Genomic DNA, 26737 nt, shown 5'->3' with positions numbered 1-26737 from the left:
TGAAGTTGAGGGACCAGCCATGGGGAAGATTGTGCTGGCCGAGAAGGCCCGACCCATTCCGAGGCAAGCGGTCTGGATGAGAAGAGATCATCCAGGGATGCAGCATTTGCCCAGGCCATGGATGTGGTAAGGGTGGGGTAAAGAGGAGGTTTGGAGCCCCACGAAGAAAGACCAGGGTCAGGACCTCTTTGCTTTGGGGGCCACCTGAAGGGAACTGCCTCCCCAATAAAGAATATCAAAGATGTGGCAGGCAAGTAGGAGTAGCACCCACACCATCTAGGTGGCACCAGAGCCCGCTCTCACCCTGACGTCACTTGGGAGCAAGGCACCTATCAAAAAGGGGCTGAAGCCCTACAACACCTACAAGCGACAATCTTAAACTGGGTTCTGTAATTTTTAGACTAGTCTGTGTGCATGGAACTTCAGTACAGTTACAGATTTAGACTGGTTGCCAGTCACTGAGTCCAGGTCTGTAAGTGTAAGTGTGGCACTGGGATGAGCTAAGTTTAAATTGGGTGGCCATTTTGAACCTGGTGTAACCTCCCCAAATGTCTGTACTTAGGCAGAGTGTTCAGGGTTATAGAAATATTTACATTTATGTAAGATTCATTCTTAATTCTTAGGCACTAAATTGCTGCTGGAATTCTAAAATGTGATTTGAGAGTATAAGACGGGTCCTGCAAGAACACTGTCTACAAATGAATTGTGCAGAACAGGCGCTGTATCCATCATTCATTTCATGTAAATGTAAGTGGCTACAGACCTGCTTCATAAGACCAGTGTAGCATTAGAACAAATAGAGCAGCAAAAATGGAGTATTGTGTCCTTTGGCCACTGCTGATTTTGATAGGAAGACCTTCTGCAAATTAGGGTTGCAGCAATTATTTTGGCAAATAGTATATTGATTGAAAAAATGCTTTTTTATGTCATTCAAACCAATTTGTGGACTTTGAACCAAATTTCCTATAGTTTTTATTTAACCAAAACATGAGGAGGAAAATCAGTAATGTCCAAATGGTTTAGCTCAGTACCAATGAAATATTGTTAGTTTACTGGCTGTATTCATAACAGCATTTAAGTACTATTCACAGAAGGGGTATGATGTATGGTTCCCTTTTAGAGCCTGTTACCCCCAAAAGTAAGTCACTTACAGTAGGTATGGAAGATCCAGTTCAAACCCACTTTCTGCCTGATTGGAAGCAAGGGATTTGAACCAAGATTTACCACCTCCCAGGAGATGACTCTACTACCCATTGGGGTCAGCTGAAAATTCCAAGGTTGGTCAGTCTTAATCTCTCCTGTTGAAACTCTTACAATTTATTCATACAAAGATTCATAGTAGCACCTAGACAGCCAAATACATTTATTTCCCTCTGAGGCCAGCTGTGTTGAAAGTATTGGTACAGTTTTTCTTTTTCATGCAAGCTACGAGCCAGACATTCTAGAGCAAAATGTTGTGTTCTAGGATGCTGAGTGACCTGAGAGATTTCTAGCAGAGCTCCTTAACAGGAAGTGAAGATCAGAATCATTTGGCAATGACTTAATTATAATTTTAAGTTATACCTGATATTTTATAACAAAGTTTGATTCTCTCAGATGTGAATCTTCTGTGGAAGCCTAAACCAAACATAAACTTTAAAATTTAAGGGGAAAATGCACTATCTGTAGATGTGACCAGCATAAACACTCAGTGGCATAGGGTGCTCAGTGAGCACCTGGGTGGAAGGGCAACATTTTGTTTATCCCACTTGCCCCCGGTGCCATAGCAACAAAGTTTGGCACCTGGGGTAAAGCCCACAGCGGCAGCCCACCCTTGCCCTGCACACAGATACAGGGGGGCACACGACCCCCCATACTTGCCCAGGAGTGGATGCAGCAGTGGGAGCTGCCCTTCCTCCATCTCTGCGCCCTCCCAAATGAGCTGCTTACAGCTCCATCCCACACCCTACCCTGGCTGGGTAACACTTGTTGATGCCCCTTTGCTTCTGTGCCTGGGGTGGTCGCCCCACTCACCCCCCACCCCCTTGCTATGGCACTGCTTACCCCCCACCCCTGACCCCATCAGTGCAAGTGATGTGCCTGTAAAAATAAAAAGAGTACTCTCTTTATTACAGGCACACTGCTCTCGATGGAGCAGGAGAATTTCTGGGAACAGCTCCCCAGTTAAACATTATCTACTACACAACTCTGTGTGGTTCTGTCTGTTCAGTGTAGTATCTTACTACTTCACATTCCCCAAAAACTTGAGTCCTTGATTCTGCTTCATTGATGTCTGCAGGAGGTTGAACTGACTTTATTGAAATGGGATCAAGCACTGTTTCTGCATGTATTCCTGTTGCTTGCATCTGTTTCACAGCTCTTTATTTTTTGTCTAAGTGGTACTATAAACACTGTTGCATTAGATTATTTTTAAGGTGCATATTTGCATGGTCACTGACAATGATATTTACTGCTGTGTTCTAATTTGACATTTATTTTTTTCTGTCAGCTTGTGCAGTGAGTTTACTTTAAATCTAAGGCTGATTAAACAGTTGTAGTAGTTCCTGATAACAATTTTCTAGCTGAAATATAGGTTGTAAAAACCCACTGTTTTTCCTTATAGCAATTATGTTGCTTTAAAAAAAGGCATATGATAAACTATATCCTTTCAGATTTATAGTAGTTTTCTGTGGGCTTGTTCAACAGAAAAGCCAGTGCAAAGGATTTCTTAGAATCTGGATCAAATCAAGCAGCCCTTTAAGTTGCATTCCTGCTTGAGCTGTGTCTAGTGTGAAATGTTATTGATGGAAGCTCTTGATGTAGCTTAGTTTGGTATGCTTCATTTTTATAGTTTAGATGACCATTAGTATGTATTTCCACGCATAAGTATAAGTTTGTGCAACTTTGTTCTTGAAGTGGGTTTTGTATTTCACACTGTTTATAGGTGTCTGATGCTTTGATTTCTTTTAGATTAATCTCATAACTTCTATCAGTAAGTAGCTGTTGGCTGCTTTGGGGGAGAGAGATTCTTTTATATTTTTGGTTTAATTACAATCACATATTTTCACTGTCATCATATTCTAGGGAAATATGTTTTCCAAATTCATAAATTTGGAACTCAGCACAAGTATTGCATTTATGAATTTCCTACTTATATGGGCGATATTTATTGGAAGGTTTCAAGAAAAATAAAAATATGGGATCTGAAAGAGATGTCTGCATATATAACGCACTATGGGCTCATTAATGGCAGGTGATAAGTAAATTATGGCATGACCTGGAACCAGTCTTCTATAAAATAAAAAAGTGTTCTCCCACAAGTCAAGAGTTATGCAAAGTTCAACTGGATAGAGAATAAAGTTGGCCAAAAAGCAGAATTCATGGGACAAACCTCTATCTCCCTGTTGCTCTCAATCTGGTTTTGGTTGGAATTTGAGTGAAACCAAAACTTGTCCTTATTTCCCACAAACTGGAATTTCCTCAGTGCCTGGGGTTGTTTTGTAAGATTGACATTGGTCGGATTTGCTGCTCCTTGCTTCAGGGCAGGATCTGTGGTTCCAGAGTAGCCCTGCCATTCAGCCCTGGTAATACAGGCTTTGGGATCCTTTCTCAGGACTTCCAGACTCTGAGTCCCAGGTTCTGAGCCAGAGGTGGGAATCCCTAGGCTTCCACTTACCAGCTGCTGGAATCCCAGGATACCTGGTGCTGGGTTTTACATATGGATAATCTGTCTTGGAGCCACAGACCATGCCCAGTTAGACCACCCAGAGAGAGAGACAGAGAGATCTAGAGCTTCCAGAATCTCTAGCTCAGTACATCCATTGAGCCAATTTGTCATGGTGTAATGGACCCTGGATGTACAGGGGGTACTTAGCACCGGGCAGTTGATATGAGTCCTGGTAGAACCCCAGCTAAGATTTGGGAAAGTTTTACTTAATCTGACATGAAAGATAGTTTTGCTGGAAAGTTTTCCAACCAGTCCTAAGGCAGAAATGCTCAGCTTTGTGTCATTCTCTTATTTTTAGGGATCTAGAATATTCAAATTTCAAATGTATATAAAAAAGTACCTTCAAACTGCTTGTGGCATACCAAATTGCTGTCTACAAGATCAAACTGTAAATGCCTTGTGCATTTATTTTGAATTATAGCAACCATCAAATTATACCTCGCTTTCTGTTAGCTATTGCTTGAAATGTTCATTTTAATTACTTAGTATTTCTTTTTCTTTAGTCTCAGGTGAATCATCATTCTTCAGCTAATAATGAAACCTATCAAGAACGATTGGCACGATTAGAAGGTGATAAAGAATCCCTCATATTGCAGGTATGTATAACAGCATTGGCATTCACTGGATACAAATTAGAGGGAGGAATGGAAGATATATGAAGCAATCTATCTCAGGTCTGTTTCATAAAGCAATAGATCATACACTGTACAAGAAACATTGGCTGGCCTGTGAATGTAAATGTTGATGGTTTGGAGGAAATCTTAAGCTTGCAGCTAATCAGGCTGGTTATTATCCAGTTTAGTTTTGAATATGTAACATATAGGAAAAAATGAGGCAGTGAGCAAGAAGTAAAAGCATATTCAGAATGAGATTTTTTCATGGGCCCCTCAGCCCAAGATAATGACACTGTAGAATGATCAGATATGCCTCTTCCTAGTGATTGCTCTGTTTTTACTGAACTGATTTTTGTAGAGAATATGATTTTTGTGTCAGCCTTCTCTGACGGGGGGGGAGGGCGTGTTTGGTAGCCGTGTTAGTCTGAGACAAAAAGAAATGCAAAAATCTAGAACTCTTGGTTCAGAGATGATACCTTTTATTAGACCAAGTAGGACATCGCAAAAAGACTTTTTTTTTTTTTGCGATTTCTTAGTCAGTCTGATAAAAGGTGTAATCTCTGAACCAAGAGTTCTAGATTTTTGTATTTCTCTGAGTGGTGCACAAATTACATTCCTTTCTCCCTCAACTCCAGAGCCTCAGCTGCCAGAAATCCATAGAAGTCAGTGGAGTCATGTCAAGTGATTCTTGCTGAGGACCTGTCCTTCAGAGTTTATCACTGACTATGGATGTCCAGTTGCACCATTGCTTCTGTATTATGGCTCTGTCATAATATGATATGAGAAGATATGACAGATATGAGAAGTCCTGCAGCATGTTGCTCAACATTGTACTCTAAATTGAAAGGAGAAGTTGAGAGTCAAATGCGCTTCCAGATGACCCTTGTGGTCATTATTGTCCTGGGGGACATCAGACCTCCAAAACAAAACACATGGGGCACCAGGAGTCTTGGGTTCTGGGGAAAATTACAGAAGAATTGATGTCCCCCCAGTGAAGTGCAGTTTTTCAACGTGCATTACTTCTACCCACTAAGTAGCAGCCCTCCCAACTGTCCTTTATTTTCTTACCCCAGTGAGGGTAAGGTTTTTGACTTTCTAGAAAAGCCTGCAACATTTGGCTTGCCCAAATCCTCGTTCTCTGTTACAAAACCCTTGCCTTTGAATTACCTAAACTACTTCCCATCCTCAAGAATCTAAAGGGATGGGAGAATTTAATGATAACAAACAAAGAAAAATTAATCCTGAAACTGATTCAGTTTCTGCCAGGCTTCCAGCTTCTCTGTTTCCCAAGTCTTTGTCTAAAGCAGGACTTCTGCCCTATGTGAAGAAGTATTATGTTTGGAGAATATAATGCTGCACAGGCATAGATGAAAGTCCTTGAGTTTTTCTGAATATTTTCTCCTGTCCTGGATGTCAGAGCAGCTGGTCTTAAAAACCTAAAGCAGGAGTCTGTCTATGTATGCATTCCCTTTGCATCTGTAATTAACTCCTGGTCCATGCCTGATACATGTGGATACATATTTTTTTCATCTTAGTATTGAGTTTCTATAAACGTGTCTCATGTATGTGTTTCTGTTCTCATTTGATTTAATTTACTGATTAAAGATCTGGTTACCAATATAAAATAAACAGTAAACCTGTCACAAGAAATAATCATATGGCTTGGCTTGAAGTCTTCATACCACTCTAATTAGAATTGCCATTAGCAAAAATTCTGCAGTTAAACTGTTTGAAATCTTGTTTAAAATCATAAATGTTGAGCTCTAAGCATGCTTAACAACCTGTTTGGGTTTGTCTGCAAAGGAATTTCATAAAATACCATCAGCCTTAGGAATCTATGCCTGCTTACAGACTTGGGGGGGGCGGGGGCGGGGAGTGCTTTACTTTGAACTCAACACGCTCCAGCGCCAAACCCAACACATGCCCAGAAGAGGAATCACGTTAGTTGCACCTGACTTTCCCAATATCTGTATAGATCAGGCACTTTAGTGGGGGGGGGTTGGTGCTTTTATCTAGTAGCTGATTGAATCAGCTTTAGCTAAAAGCATGAAAAAGCCCTGCTGAAGCACCCCATCTGTACAGACACTGTGGAGACAAGTCAAAGTAGCGTGCTGCTGTTTCTAGTCGAGTGCTTTTTTTTCCACGTCTGTCAGTGCCTTATATGACTATCCTCAGGAACCAGGTGAAAGTTGATCATTCTAACTCATTCTCCCACCCCAATTTACCTTACTACTGTTTTGTGTTACAGTAGTACTGAGTGAGATCCCAGTTAGGACCAGAATCCCAGAACATGCACTTGGTAAGAGAATAGTCCTGCCCCACAGTCCTTCCAAACTAAATCAACAATGTCTAGACTTCTCAACCTGAAAGTAATTTTTTGTTATGGTTTAAGAGCCATAATACAGACTTCAGGCCAGATTCAGTGTCCCACATGAATATCCATTTGCCTCTCAGAAAGCCTAGTGGTGATAGAAACCTTCTGCAGGACCCTGTTGGCAATTTCACTGGTGTGAGGTGGCTCCCAGTGGGCATGTGCTTTCTTGGCATAGTGGGTTCAAGGCAGACAGGCCCAGGCCATATAGGATCAATTGTGCCCCCCTCTCTCTCCTCTGTACTGTGCCAAGCCAGGTCAGCACCCCTTTTCCCCCCTGCCCACATCACCCACATCAGTTCACCCAAGTTCCAGCCAAAAGAGTTACCCACCCTTTCTCTAAGTACAACCCAGTGACCTGAAGTCTTTGACAAACATGAGAAAATAGTGAGTTTTAAGCTGCTAACGTGGCTCTCCATCTCAGTACTGAAACATTCAACCCATACTTGTAAAGCAGCTTGGATCTTCTTAAATAACTTTGTGGGTTACCTTAAACATTAAAAATTTTCCTTGTGGATGACAATATCAGTCACACCTTAACCCTTTAACAGAGCTGTCATTCTTTATTTTATGGTGAGAGCTACAAGCATGAGTTTCAAAGGGAGGACAGAGTGTTGTCCCTTTGCTCTTTACTGCCTTATCTCCACTATCCTTTCCTTTCTTCATCATTTCATGGAAAAATGGGCAACCCAACCAATTGATAAGAAGCATCTCTTTCTGCAGAACTTGTGTATCTTGCTAAGAGAGAGTTTAATGCTGTTCAAATGTATCTGTTTACTTCTGCTTGTGTTTAAGTTTTACTTTCTCCCTAATCCTGCCTGGCTTTCTTGTGTCTCCCGTCTTCTCTGTGACTTGCATCCAGAAGCAAAAAATATAAAGGAAGAAGCAGAATATGTCCATTCCCTCTTTTTCTAAGAGTTGTTGAGCATGTTCTAGTTTTTCCTTTCTTCCAAGCCCATTATAAATACCTATAGGCAGATACAGGATTTTGAAAAGGAGGGTACAGAAACAGCAACTTGTGCTGGGTGGGGGTGACTGTACCCTCCACCGCCCTACCTCTAGTAGAGCAGGTAGACCATGCCTCACGAGCAGCATCTAGGGACCTTTGTTTTAAGTCCCTGAAACAAGAAAGAATCCCCTCCTCCCCACTGTTCCCCACTGTTCCTGTTCATGCTTAGGGGAATCTCCCCTCCCCTCATATTCCCCATGTCACCCTCTCTACTTACACCTCTGAGCAGAAAAAGAGGAGACCTGCCCACTGTTACTACTGTCCTAACGGCTGCTATCCTGTTCCAGCTAGTGCTGTGAGGAGTGGCTGTTCAGCAAGCTAGGCTTGGTCATGGACAGTGCTGGTGGTGGGTGATGGATCTTACTCCCTGCACCTGCCCTTGGGCTAGTAGGGAACATGTGAAAGGATCAGACAGGGAAGGGAACCCCATCCCCCCCCCCCCCCACTGCCAGCACTGTCTCCAGCTGAGCCTGGCTTCCCCCACAGCTGCTCCTGACAGACCCATCTGGAGTGAAGCGGGAGCAGCTCTGGGGTTCCTTCTGCCCCTGGGGCAGCTAGGAGCAGCAGCAGGGATGGGCAGGTCCTTCCCTTCCTGTACCCAGAGCTGTAAGTAAAGAGGGTGAGGATGAGAATAGAAGTGGAGGGCAGGTGCTGCTGAGCATGAAGGGGAAGAGAAGGAGAGCTGAGAGAAGAAGGGTAGATTCTTACCTGCTTCAGGGCCTTAAAAAAAAAGTCCCTGGCTGCTGCTCCTGTGGCATGGTCTGGACTCTAATATGTACCCAAGCATCCAGAGCTGTGAGGAACCAGAGCCATCAAGTTACACTGTGGAAAGGAGGCTGCAACTGCACTCCCTCTGGATCTACCCCTGCAAAAAGCTAGTCATAGGTAAGAGAACATGGACTATCAAGTCACATGCTTTGCGTGACTTTTCCTGCAGGTTTCCTGCCACCTGATCATTGTCTCCTTTGAGTTAGGAGATTGAGTCAAAAGCCTGTGCACATCTAAGCATTACCTTTTATTGAGTGTATCTTCAAGAACTCTGCCCAAGCAGGCCCTTTTCTAAGCCTGTGGGTTATGGAACTGCTGCAAGACAGTGACATACCTGGCTGTGAAAGCTCATGCTAGAGGTGACGATACCATTAATGTCGTTATCTGAACTTCAGTTAAAAGTGAAATCTGTATTTTGTGGTTTCATCCTGAGGGTTTTTCTTAGTAAAGTTAAGTTTCAAGACTGAAGGGTTTATTAGCTCAGGGTAAGGATGGGGGCGGGGGGGGGATTCTAGTGTTTGGAATAATAGCTTGTGTATACTGAATGACTGTACTCTGAGGCAGGCAAATTATGGTTAAACAATTCAAGACTAGGATGCAGGGCAAGGCTTTGAAAACAGCAAGGCAAGTTCAGAAATCCAGCCATGACAGCATGCCGGTATAACATTTCTAAAAGATTGTTATACATGGCTCTGGTGTGACTGTTGCATGTTGAGTAACTCTGTTGCATATTTCTGAAGCCCGATGAAGTTGTCAGGCAGCAAAGCTGGACCTGCAAATGCTTCTCCTAGCTTCTATAAGTTGCTATGCTGCCTGCTCCTATATGTATTTTGGGGGATTGTTCTACAGACATTATAACTTCTGTAGGATAATCTGTCTCCTTTGTGTGTGTTCAGAGTGCTAAATAGTATGGGGAGCCTGGGGCAACCAAAATGGATATGTATACTAGTAATAAATTAATGCATAGGATCATCCTTCAGGTGCTATCATGTCTAGGCCAAAGGGCTATTTGTTCCCCATCTCTGTAACATTATGCTGAATATAATTTTCTGAGTTATAATAAGTTTCTGGGCTAACTTGGTGGGCTCTTCTCATTCTGTTTATTGTCCACACACTGGTTTATTACCACCATTCCTATAATTCTTCAAGAGTATTACTAATTGTTTCCTGCACAGTGATTCATTGCCTGTGTTTCAGTTCTTTTGCCTTCATGTTTTGGCTTGTAAAGCTTGGAAATTTTGTAGAGCAGAGCTTTGCTGCTGCTAAAACATGCCTTTTTACATATTGCATTCTTTTATAGCTTCAAAAACCTTTATTGATAGGTAAGTTGTTCTCATGTGTTTGTAAGTGGTTAGGTAATTGGTTAGTTTCCTAAAGAAGAGTTTTATTGTTTATTCACTTTAAGAAGGGAAGTGCTAGTGGGAGCCGAAATAGTAATGCCTACTCTGATAGCACTTTAAAGTATTCTTTGTTCTCTTTTTTTATTTAAAAAAATATTGGCTGTATGCACACTACCTAAATTTATTCAGGCTGCTTATGCATAGTTTGTTGGCCCTCCCAGAGACTCTGGGTCTTTCCTTTTGACTGTAAAACTACAATTTGACCAATGCTTTCAAAGCAAACAATGTTAGGTAAGACTCAGAAATTATGCAAGTTTTGATAGAGGAAGATATTGGATACTCAAGACTTAAAATTTTAAAGACTTTAAGTAGCAGTTGGATATAAAGATACACTGTCATCTGTTTGCTTTATAAGGAAGCAGTCTTATTTACAGTCAATTTACCAGTGTTTTTCCTGCCCTTGTTCTCCTATTACAGGTGAGTGTCCTCACAGACCAGGTGGAAGCTCAAGGAGAGAAAATTCGGGACCTAGAAGTCTGTCTTGAGGGACATCAGCTGAAACTTAATGCTACTGAAGAAATGCTTCAACAGGTAAAATCTAGATTGTGAGGAACATGTGCACATTTCTGATTCAGGACTACCCTAAGTAAACAGATACAGAATAGATTTGCCTTCTTGTAGTGTCTCCTCCTTGCATTATACAGTGTTTTTATTTAACAAAAGGTTTGTTTGATTTCCTAATATACAGGGATTTTAGTAGTCGGTTGTGTAACATTGTAAGCAGAAGGCATGTAAAATGAAACCATTGTGTATTATTCATAATACTCTGACAAATGAAGGCTGGTGGAAAGCTGGGCATAGATGAATAACCTGTTAGACAAGTCAAATATATTAACAAACTATTAGTTTCTGTAAGTTTTTAAGCAGAAAATGTTACAGATGTATTTCCTGCTGTCCTGTGGCTTGATCTGAAGCTGAACTATAATATAGTATGAGATTGACTTGAATGCCAGTACCAAATTTAGTTTAACATTCTCTTCACTCATTTTAAGATCTTTGTTCTATTTTAAAGTGTTACTAAATCAAGAATCTTTCTTTTCTTATTCCAAATCCATTTGTCTGCAAAACCACAGTTCGCTTTCAGTTTACTGTGACCATAACCCAGTGGTTCTCAAGTTTTTTTTAGTCTCAAGGCACCCCTCATTAGACTCAAGGCACTATTTGGAAAATGCCAGCTCCTAATTTGCACTCATTTTTTGGCTGGATGCAGAGCCCCAGCCCACAGAAGGCAGCCTGCCTCCATACTGCGCACAAATTTAGGTGGCATTTGCCCCCCATGTCTCTCTCCCCTGGTGTGTGCAGCAGTGGAGAGCCATGCCCTGTCCTTCACCCCTGGAGGAGCCTCCTGTGGCTCTATCACACAACCTGCCCTAGCCTGAGGCCCCACTCACCCCAGCTCCTGCCCCCGCTCCTGCCCCACTCCCTGCCTCACCATGGGGGCCCTGATCTGCCCCCCTCCACAGACTTACCTGCTGGGTGCTGTGTGTGTGTGTGTGTGTGTGTGTGTGTGTGTGTGTGTGTGTGTGTGTTTCTTCCCCTTACTCCTAAGCCACAGCCCCCCCAGCCCTGTTGCTGCCCTTCACTCCAGACCCACAGTACCCTGCATCGTGCCAGGGTATGCAGGGACCTCCCCCTCCCCAGGCTCCAAACCCCACATACACATCCACAGCCCGCCACACCTTCACAAATTCCCCTCCCCCACACACACGCACACCCCCCACACCCCTAACCAAAGTACCTGCATAATTTTGTACAATTTTGAGTTTTTCTGCACATAATTTTGAGTTTTTAGCTGTGCAATTAAAATTGTGATTAATTGCAGCTAATGAAAATATCTCTAATAAGGGGTTTTGGTTTCTTTTGTTTTCCTATTTCACGGAAAAAGTAGACAATGGTCTAATATTGCCACAAAATTATTGACCATTCCTTTTTACTGGAAAATTATCAGTTCCGATTGCTCTGTGGAGGAACTGTGGATTAAGAGCTGATTCAACAAAAGCTCAGTAGCATCCCTTTAAATCCCTTTGAAATCATAGGCACTTAAATATGTGCTTAAATAACATGTGTTTCAGAGTTTCATTGAACAAAAATAGACTCCACCACCAGTTAACAATGTATGTAAGCAGTGTGTTCAGATCAGGTTAACATTGTTAAGATAACTTTTAGTTTAAAATTGTTAAACTAAACTTAAAAACTCCCATAGAAAGTCTTAGAAAGACCTTTCCTAAAATAGAGTGTAAAATACCTTTAAAGTAATTCTGGTCAACAATTACAAATGGCTTTCATTTTATAAAAAGAAAATTTGTATTGGATGGTTTGAAATCAAAGCCCTTTCTACACGTTTTCTGTAATCTGACCATTATTCCGCAGAGATGATTCATGATATAACTGTTTAACTCTTGGCAAACTGAAACACAGAGGCTTAGACCCTAATTCTGCAATGAGCTGTAAGGTAGTGGACTCCTGAATCTGCAAAGCTTACTGCAAGGCCAGGGCCAATTGCCTAAGATCATGCCATGAAACAAAGAACGAGTTAAGAATTAAACCCCAGAGATGGACTCTTAGACTCAAAGTATTGCATGCAGTACTCACTTTGTTTATATTAAACATTTTCTATATATGGAAGGCATTCCTGTTACTGCTCCCACTGTTTCTGGGTAGGAGTGTCTAGCAGTGGTAGGCTTAAATGTGTTGTTTCTTTCATAGTAAAGTTTTAAAACAGTTTGTATTTTAAATGTGATAATTACGTAAATATTGGCACATTGACTAATTCACATTGCACCTGTAAGTGAACAGTATCTCCAAATTGTCCTAGTGTTTAGGACACAATTATCTTTAAGTATTGCAAATTAACATATTTTATCTTTTGATTATTTTTGCAGTTACTGACTGATGTAAGTCCCAAACCTCCAAATATTTTCACACATGCTCAATTTTAACTACACAAGTTATCCCATTGCACTCAAGTTTTTTGGTTTTTGGTTGGTTTTTTTGTGGGGGAGGGGGGTTGTTTGTTGGTTTTTTTCAATTTTTGAAGTCCCCAAAATAATTAGTGTTGGGTGCTATGTGAATGATTGGGGGGCGTTTTCAGCATCTGAATTTAAAAATTGGGGGAGTGGAGAAGACATTTTAATCCATCTGAATTTTAAATTAATTTTTTTGTTTTGTTTTTGTTCCTTGAATACAAATCAGATAAAATTGCTTTTTATGTTAAATGAAACATTTCATTTTCAGGAACTTGTAAGAAAAGGAAATGGGGCTAAGTGCACTAAACTTGAAGAGGACAAGATAATAGTGAAAGTGCATTTTACCTTTTAGCTAATTAAAAACAGTTAAAAAAAATCCCTCTTCTGGTTTTGGAATACTTGAAACCACATCTGCTATCTTGCAAGAGAATATCCAGAATAGCATGCCACTGGTTCTCAATCTGGTTTGACTCAAGTCACCACTTGGTTTTTAACTGCAAAAAATAATAGAGCAGTGATTCTCAACCAGTATGCCATGTCACCCTGTGGTGCCTTAAGATCCTTTCAAGAATGGCATGGCTCAGTATAGGCAAAGCTTCCCACCACTTGGCATGGCATGGCATGGCATGGCATGGCATGGCTGAAGCTCCCTGAAATCAAATGATTCCCAAAGCCTGATACAGTAGCTCCAATGGTCAGATCAAGTCCATAGGCTGTAGTTTGCCAACCCTTGCTCGACACTCTTCTAAGCTTGACCTCTCTCTCATTTTCTCCTGTTGAAACAGTATCTCCTTTACATGCCATAGTTAAATGCTCACTGAACCACAGAAAGGAAAGGGGTAGAGTGAGAGTGCAGAGAGATGTGCTGCTCCTACTATAACTCATGGCGTTTCACTGGAAGAGCCACGAATTACAGGAATCCCCCACACTCAACAGACATTCCCTGTTGGGGTTCCAGGGGTTGGGGGATTGAGCTGCAGTTTAGAGTAGCTTCAGGTCTGCAGCTGCTCTCCCCTAGCCCCATCTTTTTCCCTCCCAGCCCCGGTACTGTCTTCAGAATGGGGGGTGGGGGGAAGGAATCAGAGGGAGCTCATTCTGGGGGTTGCCCAGCAGGTGTTGAAGGGTGGGGTATGTGGATGGGAGCCCCCCTGATGTGGGTGGGCTCCAATCCACTGATCCCACCCTCCAGTGCCAGCTGGGCAACCCCAAAATGAGCTTCCCTTGCTCCCTCCCCCCCCCTCCCATTCTGAAAACAGAGCTGGGAGCAGGGCTGGGCTGTCAGGCCAGCTCTGCTCCTGGCGCGGGCTGACACAAGTTAATTAAAGTGCTCCACTTTAGAGCGCCTTCATCTGAACCCTCTTGTAATGAGAGGTTAGATTGTCTCAGGGCAGCCTCTTTTAAAGTGCTCTGCAGCCATGCCCTTCTGTCAGGGCACCACTGTAGAGTACTTTCAGTGGCCAGTCATGCAACAAAATGTAACTTGTGTCAGCACCCTGAGTGTCCTCTAGTCTGATGATTACGGCACTTGCTTCAAGGCATGATGCATAGATTCCGGTGGCACTTGTGTTTATTTATACAAAGTAGAGAGGAATCAGAGGTAGAGACTGAGAGCATTCCTGGAGTTTGGTGATTGCTCTCACTCCTGCAAGATGCAAGGATGTGTGTTTGTCACAAATCCAACTCTCAGGGGCCCTTTGAGCCCCAAGTTTCTCCCAACTGTGCTCCTGCTTGTCTCAAGGAACAGGCTGAGGTTGCTCTGGGGTAGCTCCATATCCCAGAAAATCTCAGCTCCACTGCCTTTATACCAGATCCTACAGCTACTGTCAGGGAATCTCTGCCAGCCCCCAATGGCCACCCCATTGGATGATGAAATAATTTGTAGGTCCGTCTCTAAGTGGGAAGGGCTAGCCCTGAATATCACTTGCCCAGAAATTATTCTTTCTGCAGGCAATCAGTAAGGAGCCCAATAACAAAAAGACTTATTAAGTAGAAGAAAAGAATTATGCAAGCAAAACTGACTAGAGGTTTGGAGACAGAACGGCAACCCAAGAAAAGTTCCTTACCCTCTCATCTCTCTACACCTTAGCCTTCCTGACAGTCTTGCCCCATCATCAGAAATTGTTTGGCTGGACAGGCCATTCCTTTCAGCTGTCTTTGCTATCTATTCTTTAAGGCCCAACCCCTTCTGCCTGTGTCTGGGAGTGGCAATTCTTCTTGCCCCGGAGTCACAGTAGCAATAAAGTTTAGCAATTCTGCCCACACCCTTCCCTTGATTAACTTGTATCCAAAACCATAAAGATATATATAGACAGCATAACTTAACCTACACAATGATAGCAGTAACATAAATGGATACAGGACAACACTGGCATTCCAATGAGACCACACATATCAGTACAACAGAACACAATAACACATTCACAACATGGTGTGAATCCCCCAGAACACAACAGGATTCATGACACTGTTCAGATTCCATCAGCCAGAGAAGGAAATGGTACTAGGGCTCTCATAGTCAGAGTGAGAGCTCTAACCATTTGACTATTAGATGAAAAGATGATAGCAGAGGCACTATGTTTTTAAGCAGCTAAAAGTATAAAATTATTTCATCCATAAATACAGGTTTCCCTCTCTTTATGCTGTATATGTGTTCCTGGAAAACGGCACATAACTCAAATTTGCATAAAGACAACCCACTTTACAATGTAACAAATAGGGATACGTTCCAAGATCTCGACTGTACTGACCCCCAGACCCATTTCTACCACTTTTACAATACAATTTTGGTGCTCACCAACAGCACAGGGTGGTGGTGAATGTTACCGTAACGGGGATGGAAACTACAGAAACACGTGTTGCCAACAATGAGTGAGGAGCACAGATCCACACAGGAGGCTATATTTTGGTGCATGTCAGTCCCACAGGGCACTGCACAAAGCAGCTGGCTGCGGACTTCCACCACACCAAACGCATAAGAGTGAATTTACTCGCATATAACAAAATTTTTGGTATAAAAAGTGTCATTGCATAAGAGTGAATTCATACATACAGAACCCGCATAAAGCGAGGGAAACCTGTACCCCATTTTTCAGCCAATTTACTATTTAACATAAAAAAGTCACTCTGGTCTACTTCACGGTACAAGTCTCCTTGTCTTTCAATAATTTGTGTGGTGTTATTTCCCCCTCTGAGAACCCCCACCTTACTCACCTGCAACATATTGAACTACAGTGACACTCTCCCAGTAAAATTTTAATTGAATTCGTCCTTTCCTTCTTTAATTAAATTGGAAATGGAAAGGAGATCCTTCTCTCATCTTGAAAGAAATTAGCATACATTAATAGAAATCCTTTTAAGCCAAAAAGCAGCATGGATTAGCATCTTATTTACTGTTCTGAAAATAATGACAATATATGTTGGTCCAGAGTGTTCTCTGACTTTTAATTTTATTTTCTAACAGATAATATAATTTGAGTTTTCTTAACATTACTTGTGCTCCAAAAATGCTACACATGTTATCACTTGAGTATGATTTATTAAAGTGCAGTTAGTAAGATACCTGATAATATCACTGCATCATCCATGTGTAATGCTGCCCTGCAAAATGCTTACCAGCTGAATGCAGGCTAGCAGGAACTTGTCCACTATGTAAGGGTAGGGCCATTGGCAAAGATTATTTTGGCAGCGGGTTTATGGGTGGTTATTCTGGACACTGTCATAAAGCTACCATGCACACAACTTGTAAAACATCGAATAAAAGGAACTACTTTCTATGTGTTAGTATTATGCAAAATATCCTTCCATTTTTTATAGAGGACTGTAATACACATTCTAGTAGGGACACTCAGGTTTTGGGGAATAGAAGTACAGACTGTTGGTATGTGGCAGGAGGATGTGATTCTCCAGAGCAAGTCCACAACATGCTCAGAGAAGTATGAGGGAGAGGAGTTACTCAACATCATAGAGGCCAGGAGATTCTGTCATAGATATCATATCACTGTTGCACACATCTATAGATGTTTTCTGATCGCCTTGATATGCCAGGTTTACCATGTCAAGATCGACAGTTCATGTTCTCTAAAAGGAAAATTAGAGCATGCTGAGAAAATGGCAGTGAGGCACTTTAAACTAAAGCACAGAACATGTTTTATTTCAAAGTGCACTGCCACAATTTTCTCAGCACGGAGATGTGCTGCGCTGCTGATACATGTGACGCACAAGGCTGCCAGAGTGCATCAATTTACATGCTGTAGCAGACTTGATTAATCGAGTCTTTTCCAATACACTGGAAATCCAGTGCATGCTCTCTGCATGTGTGTAAGTGCCCTTATTCAGGTGGCTTCCAAGCTGCACTCCTACTCTTCTGCCAGTAGATGGCTGGTGAAAGCACACATCCTGTCCAGCTTGTTAAAGAATGATCCACAATAACCTTACAGATGCATACCATGATGTCCTAGGAAAAAAAATAGCACATTTTATCCTTCAGGCTTTGGTGGGACTTGAAGCAGAACAGGTGTGTTGTATGTCTGTAGGGTCCCAGGACAAGTGCAACATCTATTTACAGCCTAAGAGAAATGTCTAAGAGATACAAGATTCCTTTGATGGTATGTTTTATTGGACCAACATTAAACAAGCTTTCAGATGCAGCTTCTCTTTCTTTCCTTAGGTTTGAGGAAGAAGCAGATACAGCCCAAGCTAAACGTTAATTAGAAGGATTACTTTTGTTACAAATTACTTTAATGTGAGTAATTATTTTAACACATATTTAGCTTAGTCTGAATCTACTTATTTCCCAGACGTGAGGAAAGGTATTTTGTGCCAGAAAGTTTATCTAAAATCTCTCCAGCTAGAATTTTGGTCAAATAGAAGATATTATCAAACAAATAATTCTTGCATTCTTTGCTCTGGACAGTCGTGGCTACAACATTACAACCCTGCTTCACCATGAGAAATATTAATTTGTTTCTATTTGATACACTAAGTCATTGCATCTTTAAAAAACGAATGGTATCTATGCTGTTCTCTTTCATGGATGAGTGATCTTCCTGTTCACCTAATACTTTCATTTCACACTTTCTTTAAAAAAAAACCCAAAACTATTTTTGAGTAGCAGGAGGAGACACATCCTCCACTATGTTAGTTCTGAGAACCTTCTCCTGACAATATATTTGTCTAGAATAGGGTTGGAAAGTAGGCCTGTGTGAATAGGGAAGTATTTGATTCAGATTCAGATTTGGCTGGTTTGGAGGACAGTGATTCAGTTCGGAGATAAGGATCACTGTCCCGAATTGATTCGGCTAAATCCGCTTGGGAAGATTTGGCACTGATTTGGAGAGATTCGGTGATTTGGATCAGCCGGGGAGAGGCAGGCATAGCTGGGTGGCTGCAGGTTCTCCTGCAGCTCCTCCAGCTGTGCCTGCCTCTCCCCGGGCAGGGGGAGCCATGGGAGAAGCCCCCATGGCTGTCCTCCCCAGCCCCAGCCCCCACCCAGCCCCAGCCTAGTCCCAGCACTTTAAAAAAAATAAAAGTCCTGCACTTACAGGCTGCAGCAGCAGCAACTGGGGCCTCTGGGTGCTTGTGGCAGAGCTCCCCCATGAAGTATGGGGCAGTGGGGGGCAGCAAGGATTGCCCCCCTCCCCTGGCACCTGCACAGCAGCTGCCCCATGGTGCGGGTGCAGCACAGCTTGGCAGGGTGCCACGTGCTGCCTGGGAGCTGGGGCCACTAGGGCTGAGCGGTGCTGGGATCCAGCTGACACATGGAGCCACCCCAGGTCTCAGAAAGCATGCAGCACCCTGCTGAGCTGCACTGCACCCATGCCATGGGGCAGCTGCTGTGTAGGTGCCAAGCAGAGGGGAGCAATTTCTGCTGCCCCCCACTGCCCTGTGTTGTGTGTGTGGGGAGGGGCTCTGCCACAAGTGCCCAGAGGCCCCAATCGCCAGTGCTGCAGCCAGTGAGTGCAGGGCAGGGATTGCTCCCCCCACTTGGCACTCATGTGGCAGCTGTCCCATCTGCCGCTGCTGCACCCTGACAACAGCCCTTAAGGGTAGGGAGGATCAGGCATGGCCCCAAAGCGGGGGGGGTAAGGGTGGGGGGAGCGGGCCTGTTCGCCCCCTCCCCCAACCAGATGAGAACGGGGTGGGGCCAAACACGAGACTCCATCTCTGCCCACCATGATGGTGGAAAGCGCGCCACCACTGCCCCACCACCACTGGGCCCCAACAAATGCCAGCAGTGGGAGCACAGTGACAGTGCCCTGGCTGTGCCAACAGCTTGGAGGGAGGGAGGGAGGCAGGGGAGCAGGGTGCGGAGGCAGGTGGATGCAGGCCGGGCAGACCTGGAGTGCGGGGCGGACTGGAAGTAGTGGGGGGGGGGGGGGAAACGGGCCTGAACCTGAAGGGGAGATAGAGTGGGAATGGGCCCAGACTAAGGTGGGAGGGAAGGGATGATGGGGGAGCAGGTCCAGACCCAAAACAGGGGTGGAGGGCAGATATGGGCCTCTGTCCAGGCCCCCACTCCATCATTCTTGACAGGCAGTTGGCTAGTATATTTATAAATATACATACACATGCACACACACACACACACATATTGGTTTAGATAGATAGATAGATAGATAGATAGATAGATAGATAGATAGATAGATAGATAGATAGATAGATAGATATGTGTATATATGTGTGTGTATGTATATGTATATATAGTGAGAGAGACAGACAGACAAATAATCTCTCTCTCCTGAACCAGCCAAGTCCAGTACAGAAACAGTTAGGAGGTAGATTATTTTTGCCAGTAGTGGTTGTTATAACTCTAAAAGTTATTTGTTTATATATAACTTTTATGTATATAACCTTTATAAATGTGACCTTATTAAAGCTGTATATAACCTTTAGAGTAGAGTTCTGTATACATGCATTTTCTATAACAACCACGTAGGAGAGTGATATTTAGGAGAGAGATACTTGTCTCCATAGATTCTCTGCATGTTATGAAGCCTCATAGTAACACATTTTTTTGGTTTAAATTTAAGGCAGAAGCAAAATGCTCATATCAATATGGTGTTCTCCTTTTCTCTCCAACAGCTAACCATGGCTGGAAATTTTAGTACCTCCAGCCATCTTGCATTTGGCATATGTTCAGTGATAACTGTTCCAGATAACTGTGTAGTTTGTTTAGGATTCCCATAATATCATGGTGATGGACAGCCAAAATCCATCAGTCAAAGGATCTAATAAACAATTCAGAGTTGACTTAGTACTCCTTCTTAAGCATTTAAATAGAAAGTAAAGGCTTGAAGACAAATCAGTATGATATTTCATGCTTTCCCCCACCTGGGGCCAGGTTCTAGCCAGCCATTGTATGGGTACAAGAGATGGGAGGTGTACAGAATTCTGTTCTACTTTGGAAGGGGAGTCTGATATTACATTGGAGAATACAGTGCCTTCCACAGGAAATAGAGGCTGGAAAGAATGCAAGGAAGGAGCAGTGTGAGGGTAAGGACTCGTGTGGTGCAGGTTAGCCTTTATGTATTTCCTCCTTGTGGTCATCTTTCTTATAAGCATAAGGACATAAGCACCATAGTGGATTTTTCCAGTGGTCCATCTAGCCCAGTATTCTGTCTCCAGCAATGGCAGAAATGGATGTTTTAGAGGGAGAACATTGAACCGGATATATCTAGAACGATCTATTCCCTATTCAGTACCCTCCCTGGAATCCACAATTATTGGTTTAGAGATACCAGAGGAAACATCTCTAACCATTCTGTTCAACAGATATTAATAGATTATCATCCATGAATTTGTCTGGTCCCTTTTTGAACCTTGCTATGTTATCTGCCTCTCCCACCTCCTGTGGCAGTGATTTCCACAAGTTAACAATGTATTGCATGAAATACTTTCACTTATTACTTTTAAACATGCCTCCTACTAATTTCAGTGAGTTCCCCCTAGTTCTAGTATTCTGGGACTTGGTGAACAGCAATTCCCTGTTCACTTGATCCACACCCTTTATGATTTTCTAGACCAGAAGTGCTCAACCTCCAGTCCATGCAGCCACAGCATCCAACCCCCATGGATCAGAAAATTTGGCAGTGAGAGTGGTAGAAGCTCCACATGGCCAGATCCAGCCCTGCCAGGGCCATTGCCATTGTCATGCAGCAGGATCAAGGTCGAGCCCCACCCCTCCCACATGTCTGGGTTGGGCCAGTCTGCTCCTTCCCTTCCCTCCACCATGCATCTGGATCGGGGTCACTCTACACTCTCCCCCTCCCCCCGCCCCCTCCACACACACAGAGATCAGGGCCACTCTTCCCTCCCGCTCTTATCCTCCCCCACCATGCATCTGGATCTGGGCTGGGCTGCTCTTCCCCTCCCTGCACTGGCAGATGGATTATCACCCCCCACTGCATACCCCACGCTTGGCCAGATTGAGCCCCCACTATGCTGGCCCTGCATGCTGGATTGAGCCCACCAACCCATGGAGCAAAAAAAAATTGGACATTACTGTTGTAGATCACTATCATATCCCCGCTCAGCCTTCTTTCCAAAATAACCTGTACCTTTTTCAATTCTAATACATCCTTTTTGAGATGTGGAGACCAGAACTGTGTGCTGTATTCAAGATGTGGGTGAACCATGGATTTCTAGAGTGGCATGATGATGTTCTCTGTTTTGTTTTCAATGCCCTTCTTAATGATGCCCATTGACTTTTTTTGGTCACTGCTGCACATTGAACTGCATTTTTATAGTTGAAGCTATTTTTCCCCGTCTGCATTACCTTGCACTTATCAACATCAAAGTTCATCTGCCATTTTTTTGCCCACTCACTCAGCTTGGTGAGATTTTTCTCTACAGCTTCTCTTTCTCAGTTTGGGATTTGACTACCCAAAATAATTTGGTATCATTTTCAAACTTAGAGATTTCACTGTGTATCCCCATTTTCAGATAATTGATTAAAATGTTGAACAAAATGGATCCATGTGGGACTCCATTTTTTCTGTCCTTACAGAATCTTCCTCCATCCTTGAAAGTGAAAGTTTAGATCTACTCTTTGCTTCCTATCTTTCAACCAGCTCTCAGTCCACTACAGAACCTTCCCTCCAATGCTGTAGCAACTCAGACTTTTAAAAAGTGAGGGACCTTGTTGAAAGCTTTTTGAAAGTCCAAATATATTATGTCAACTGGATCTGCTTTGTCTATGTGCTCCTTTACACCCACATAGAAATCCAGCAGACTAATGAGCCAAGATTTCCCTTTACAAAACCCATGACTCTTCCATAGCAGATCACATGTGTCCATGTGGCTGCTGATTTTATTCTTTGTTACAGAATCTACCAACTTTCCAGGAATGGAAGTGAGATTCACTGGCTATAGTTCTCAGGAGCATCTCTGGAGCCCTTTTTAAAGATGGGTGTTATGCTGGCAACTTTCAGATAAATGCCATCTGGTCCTAGTAACTTATTAGTATTTAACTTAATAGGCAAGTGGGCCAGAGTCCTTTCTCAGTTATGCCAGTGTAAATATGGAAGAACTGTTCAGTTTACAGAGATTGGCTGGCTGTCAAGGGTTGTACTTTGTTACCCTAGATATTGAAGCCCAGCTGAGTTTCAACACTTTTTTATAATTTGCAGTAGCTAGTTGCCAGCAGCTGGCTTGTCTTGAATGTTGTGATATTCCCTGCGCTGTTTCAGTTGTTCTGTATGCAACTTTTTAGAATATCTAGTTATATGACTGTCTGCGTAGGTAAGCATCACAGAAATTTTGCTTGTTTACTTTTAGTATAGGTACTGATCTGTCCTTTAGACTATGCAAACAACTATTCAAATTGTCAACTGGCAAGTTTGGTATTTTCCATTGCTTGGCAATATAATATGCACACAGTGAATTGGAGAGTTGTAATTCACTGTCTGCTACTGACTTGCACCATTTCATGGAGATTACACATGCACGTTGCTCTCAGCTGTGTTTTGAGTTAAGCGAATATCTTATTTCTACCACAGCTGACACACAGCGCTTGAAAAGTGCAGTCCTCATTAGTAGTGGTTCTTGCTGAATTTTGCTTATCAGGTAGGTCTCAAACTTATTTATTTCAAAACTGCTTTACAAGAATGAAAAGAACAAACTCCCTGTCTTTGGTAGAAAATATATGTGCAGAATAATATTTCTTACCCAACTGAGAATTGTCCTTACTATTTCTCTATTAATGTTTAGCGTGACTTTCCTCCAGTTTCTGTGGGCTGCTGAATATCTTGGAGCTTGGTGTTCTTACTTAGTTTTGGGTTATAAAGTCAGTATGCAGTGTTTTTTTCCTAAACTATCCTATTTCAATGTGTAACCCTATAAACAGCTTTACAATAACTGTGTGCTTCCAAAGTAGATAAATCTATTCTGTGAATTTTGAAAGTAATAGCATATGTTCAGATTTAATTGGGATTATGAAAAAAGGCATATTTTAGTGTAAAAATAAAAAATGATAATTTATACAATGTATTCTGTGTGTGGTAGAAATAAATTTGCATTTAGAGATAGGATGCATGTTTAAGTTTTGTCATGCACTAAGCTACATAATGTAACAGCTTGTGAATGACTTATCTTGGTAGTTAGCTCTAAAATAACATTTTTCTTAATTTTTAAAAAGTTCTTTTAAAGAAATTGCATTGAAAAATACCAATTAAAAGAATTTTTTTCAGTTCTTCTTTTGAAAAATAAGGTTTTAATTTGGCTTAACATCTCTCTAATTGAAAATCTTTACATTTTATAAATACAGCATACTTGTAGAATTGGCTCTATTTTTGTCCTGCACTTTGGTTCCTTAAAGATCATCCTAAAACCTCTGCAACCCAAATTACCATTTTGCATCTCATATATTATCTTTTTTGCTTCAAACCCAATAACATAAATTTGTATTTTCTTTTCTTACAACTGCATATTTATTCAAGTTGGTTTAAAATTGCATCATATACCACCAAAATACTCTATAATTTCTCTGTAACAAAATGGGTCACATTTTACTAATGAACTGCTCAGTATGAGCATCTGCTTGAAGATGAAAATAATTGCTTCCAGATGTTATCCATTTCAAGAAAGGACATTTACTTTAAACTGCACTATCAAATCAAAAGTTAGACTTTTTGCATCCAAGATAAATAGTCATCTGGCATAAATCAGCATAGTTTCATTGAAGTCAGACTTTAAGTAGGTAGCTTTGCATCTGTTTTGAAGTCAAAAGATATACACCAACTTCTATTAGCTTTAGAACAAATTGTAAAGATTAGTATGAGTTGATGATAAAATCTTTTGGTGCCAAACTCCTCCTTGCTCTCACTGAATAACAAGTAGAACTATTTAAATCAATATAGGACCACAGGAAGAATAAGGCATACTCACTGCAGGAAATCACTGTGCAAAATCTTGAATATGTAGGGGAATGTAGCATACTGCTTTCTAAGGTCAGATGGTACATGCTTGTGGCAGTAGATGGGTTTCTGCTACAAGAATTGCTTCATTTATTCAGCAGTGTTTCTGCTGAAAACTATAGCAGGAACCCTATAGCAGGCCCTCTGAAGCAGGAACATCAAATTGAGTCAAACCAAAAAAGAAAAAAAGAAAAGGTTATTTCTCTTCATGAAGAATGGAGTCTGCTAAGTGATGTTTTAAGATGAGAACCTCAGCAATTTCATTTTTATCATTTTTTCCATGGCACTACTTTCATAGATGTTAGGGTCGGAAGGGACCTCAATAGATCATCGAGTCCGACCCCCTACTTGTTAGCAGCAAGTTTGAAAGAAGGTCAAATTCTTTTTGAAAGCAGCCTTTTGCTTGTGTTGTATTCAATATGGCAATTAGCAGTTGTGATACTAAAGCTGCTCCAGATTGGGATGCTATGTACCTGTGGACAGTGATCCTTTACAGGTTGCTGAAGGTATACTCCTTTATTCTTGCTTTTCAGGAAGACTGAAAAGCTAACATCATTTATAAAGATAGCTTTTATAATATATGACATTTCTAGATCTCTGCTTTGTAAACACAACTTTCTGGTGTGAGGAGCAGTCACTTAGTATAATTATATTTGATGATTGTTGGAACAAGGTTTCTGAACAGAAAGACAATTGAATTTAGCCCAAAAAAATAATTGAACAACAGACAGAGATGCAGTGCTCTGAGAGCTGCATAGGCAGAGGCATAAAGCACAATTCTTGTTCTGAAAGTACACTTTTACTTCTAGGGTTATCAGTCTGACACCTACCTTGAGAGCTGGGTCAATCCACAGAAATTGAGATGCTCTTTCATAAATAAATACAGTTAGCTACACATGATCTTTCACATTTTTATTTTTGTTTCTTTTTAATATTTTGGGAGGGTGGACCATTTATGAACTTGGAAATCTAGTGGCTTTTCCTTTATCTTTCCGTGGCGCTCATTGAATTCCAATATCCAGAGAATCCATGAGGCTGCTTTTCTGTTTATTTTCCTGTCTGTGTCCAGATACCATTGACAGTGTCAGCAGGAAATGGGCAAAGTGCTGGGAACAGTGGGTGGTTTAGCTAATTGCTGTGGGAATGCAGATGGGAGTCAATTACTATTTTTAATCTGGACAATATTTCCCTCCAGATTTAAACAATTTAGATATGGATTCTCTCTGGGTTCCAAATAAACAGTGATCAGAAGTTTTTAAAAGAATCATTGCTTGCTTTGCTTTTTCAAAATGCTTCCTTGGTTCTGTGCCATAATGTAAGTACTTAGTCTGCCCACCAGTATGAGATGCAGATTCTGATCTCAGTAACATCAGTGCACATCCAGAGTAACTACATCATCATCACTGAAGTTACTCCTGATTTACATCATATAGCAGAGACCAGAATCTATCACCCTTTCTTTCAAAAGGACTTATGTGACTTAGGCACCTCAGTTCTATTCTAAAAGTGGTTTAGGCATTAATACACCTAAATGCCCTTGACTCTCCATGAGATTCAGGCTGATAAACATACATATCACTTCCACAAATGGAATAGAGGTGCTAGAACACTTCTGGGGGGGGGGGGGCATTTCTTAATGATAATTATGTATAGTCTTTTGGAAGTTTTTGATCTTGGCTTTCTTGATACCAGTAGTTGAAAGGTATGAGGAAAATACAGAGAAACATATTCCAGTTTCATTGATAGCAGACTGGTACAAGGATCTTTGTCCAAAACTTGTCATTTTCTGCCATCAATTTCTAGTGCTTCTAAAAGTACACTGAGGTCATCTAAGCATAAATTGTGGCCAAATGTGTTTTTGTTTATGTGGATTAGTTTAGACATTGTCTCCTGTGCTTAATTTAGTTAAGTCTCATCACATTCTGTTCAACACTCTTCACTTAGGCAGTGTGCATGCTCTTGAGAAATCAACTGGTACTCCACTGTGCAAAGAAAAATTACAGGTGATTTCAGCATGGTAGAAAAGATTTGCTTATCATGATCAGGCAACGGGAAGAGATTTTAGGTATTTTCTAGGCTACCATGTTGTGGAATATATTTGGCTAAATAACTTTATAAAATGTAATCTAAATATAAATTATTGTATTGTAATATTGAAATCTAGTTCTTTCTTGGTGAGGATTCTGGAATTCAGACTCTTACCCACGGGACTATAGAAAACTGTATGAAAAGATTTTATCTGGTACGCTGTTTTCTACTGTGCCATGTAAATATTTGTGAAACATTATGTATGCTTGTGTTCATTCAGTTTCCACAGAGTCTTCCAGCTAGTGACTTGCCTACAAAATAGCTCAGGCACAAACATGCTAAAAAAAACGTTCTTTAGTAACTTGCAAGGAAGAACACGTAGGAAAAATAGCTGCAAAAATCATTGACACATAGTTGGAAAAGGGTAGCGAAGGTTATTCTTTTCTAAGGCTTCCTCTCAGTCT

The 26737-nt window shown here is 41.7% G+C and overlaps 1 protein-coding gene across 10 annotated transcripts in view; it reads left to right on the top strand.

Moving 5' to 3' along the window:
- Positions 1-26737, top strand: part of PPFIBP2 (PPFIA binding protein 2) — a 208705-nt gene that overhangs the window by 120594 nt on the left and 61374 nt on the right. For 9 of the 10 annotated variants that reach the window (XM_059722700.1, XM_019476847.2, XM_059722697.1 and 6 more), the window contains 2 exons: positions 4210-4302; positions 10286-10399. In XM_059722700.1, coding sequence (XP_059578683.1) covers positions 4210-4302; positions 10286-10399 — 207 coding nt within the window. Of the gene's footprint in view, positions 1-4209; positions 4303-9912; positions 10100-10285; positions 10400-26737 lie in introns of those variants that run through there. The other variant, XM_059722702.1, reaches the window with a different exon arrangement.

Source organism: Alligator mississippiensis, chromosome 2 (assembly GCF_030867095.1).
Source record: "Alligator mississippiensis isolate rAllMis1 chromosome 2, rAllMis1, whole genome shotgun sequence".
In the NCBI taxonomy this organism is placed as follows: domain Eukaryota; kingdom Metazoa; phylum Chordata; order Crocodylia; family Alligatoridae; genus Alligator; species Alligator mississippiensis.
The sequence above is the reverse complement of the archived record's forward strand: the minus strand, read 5'-3'. Positions and strand labels throughout refer to the sequence as shown.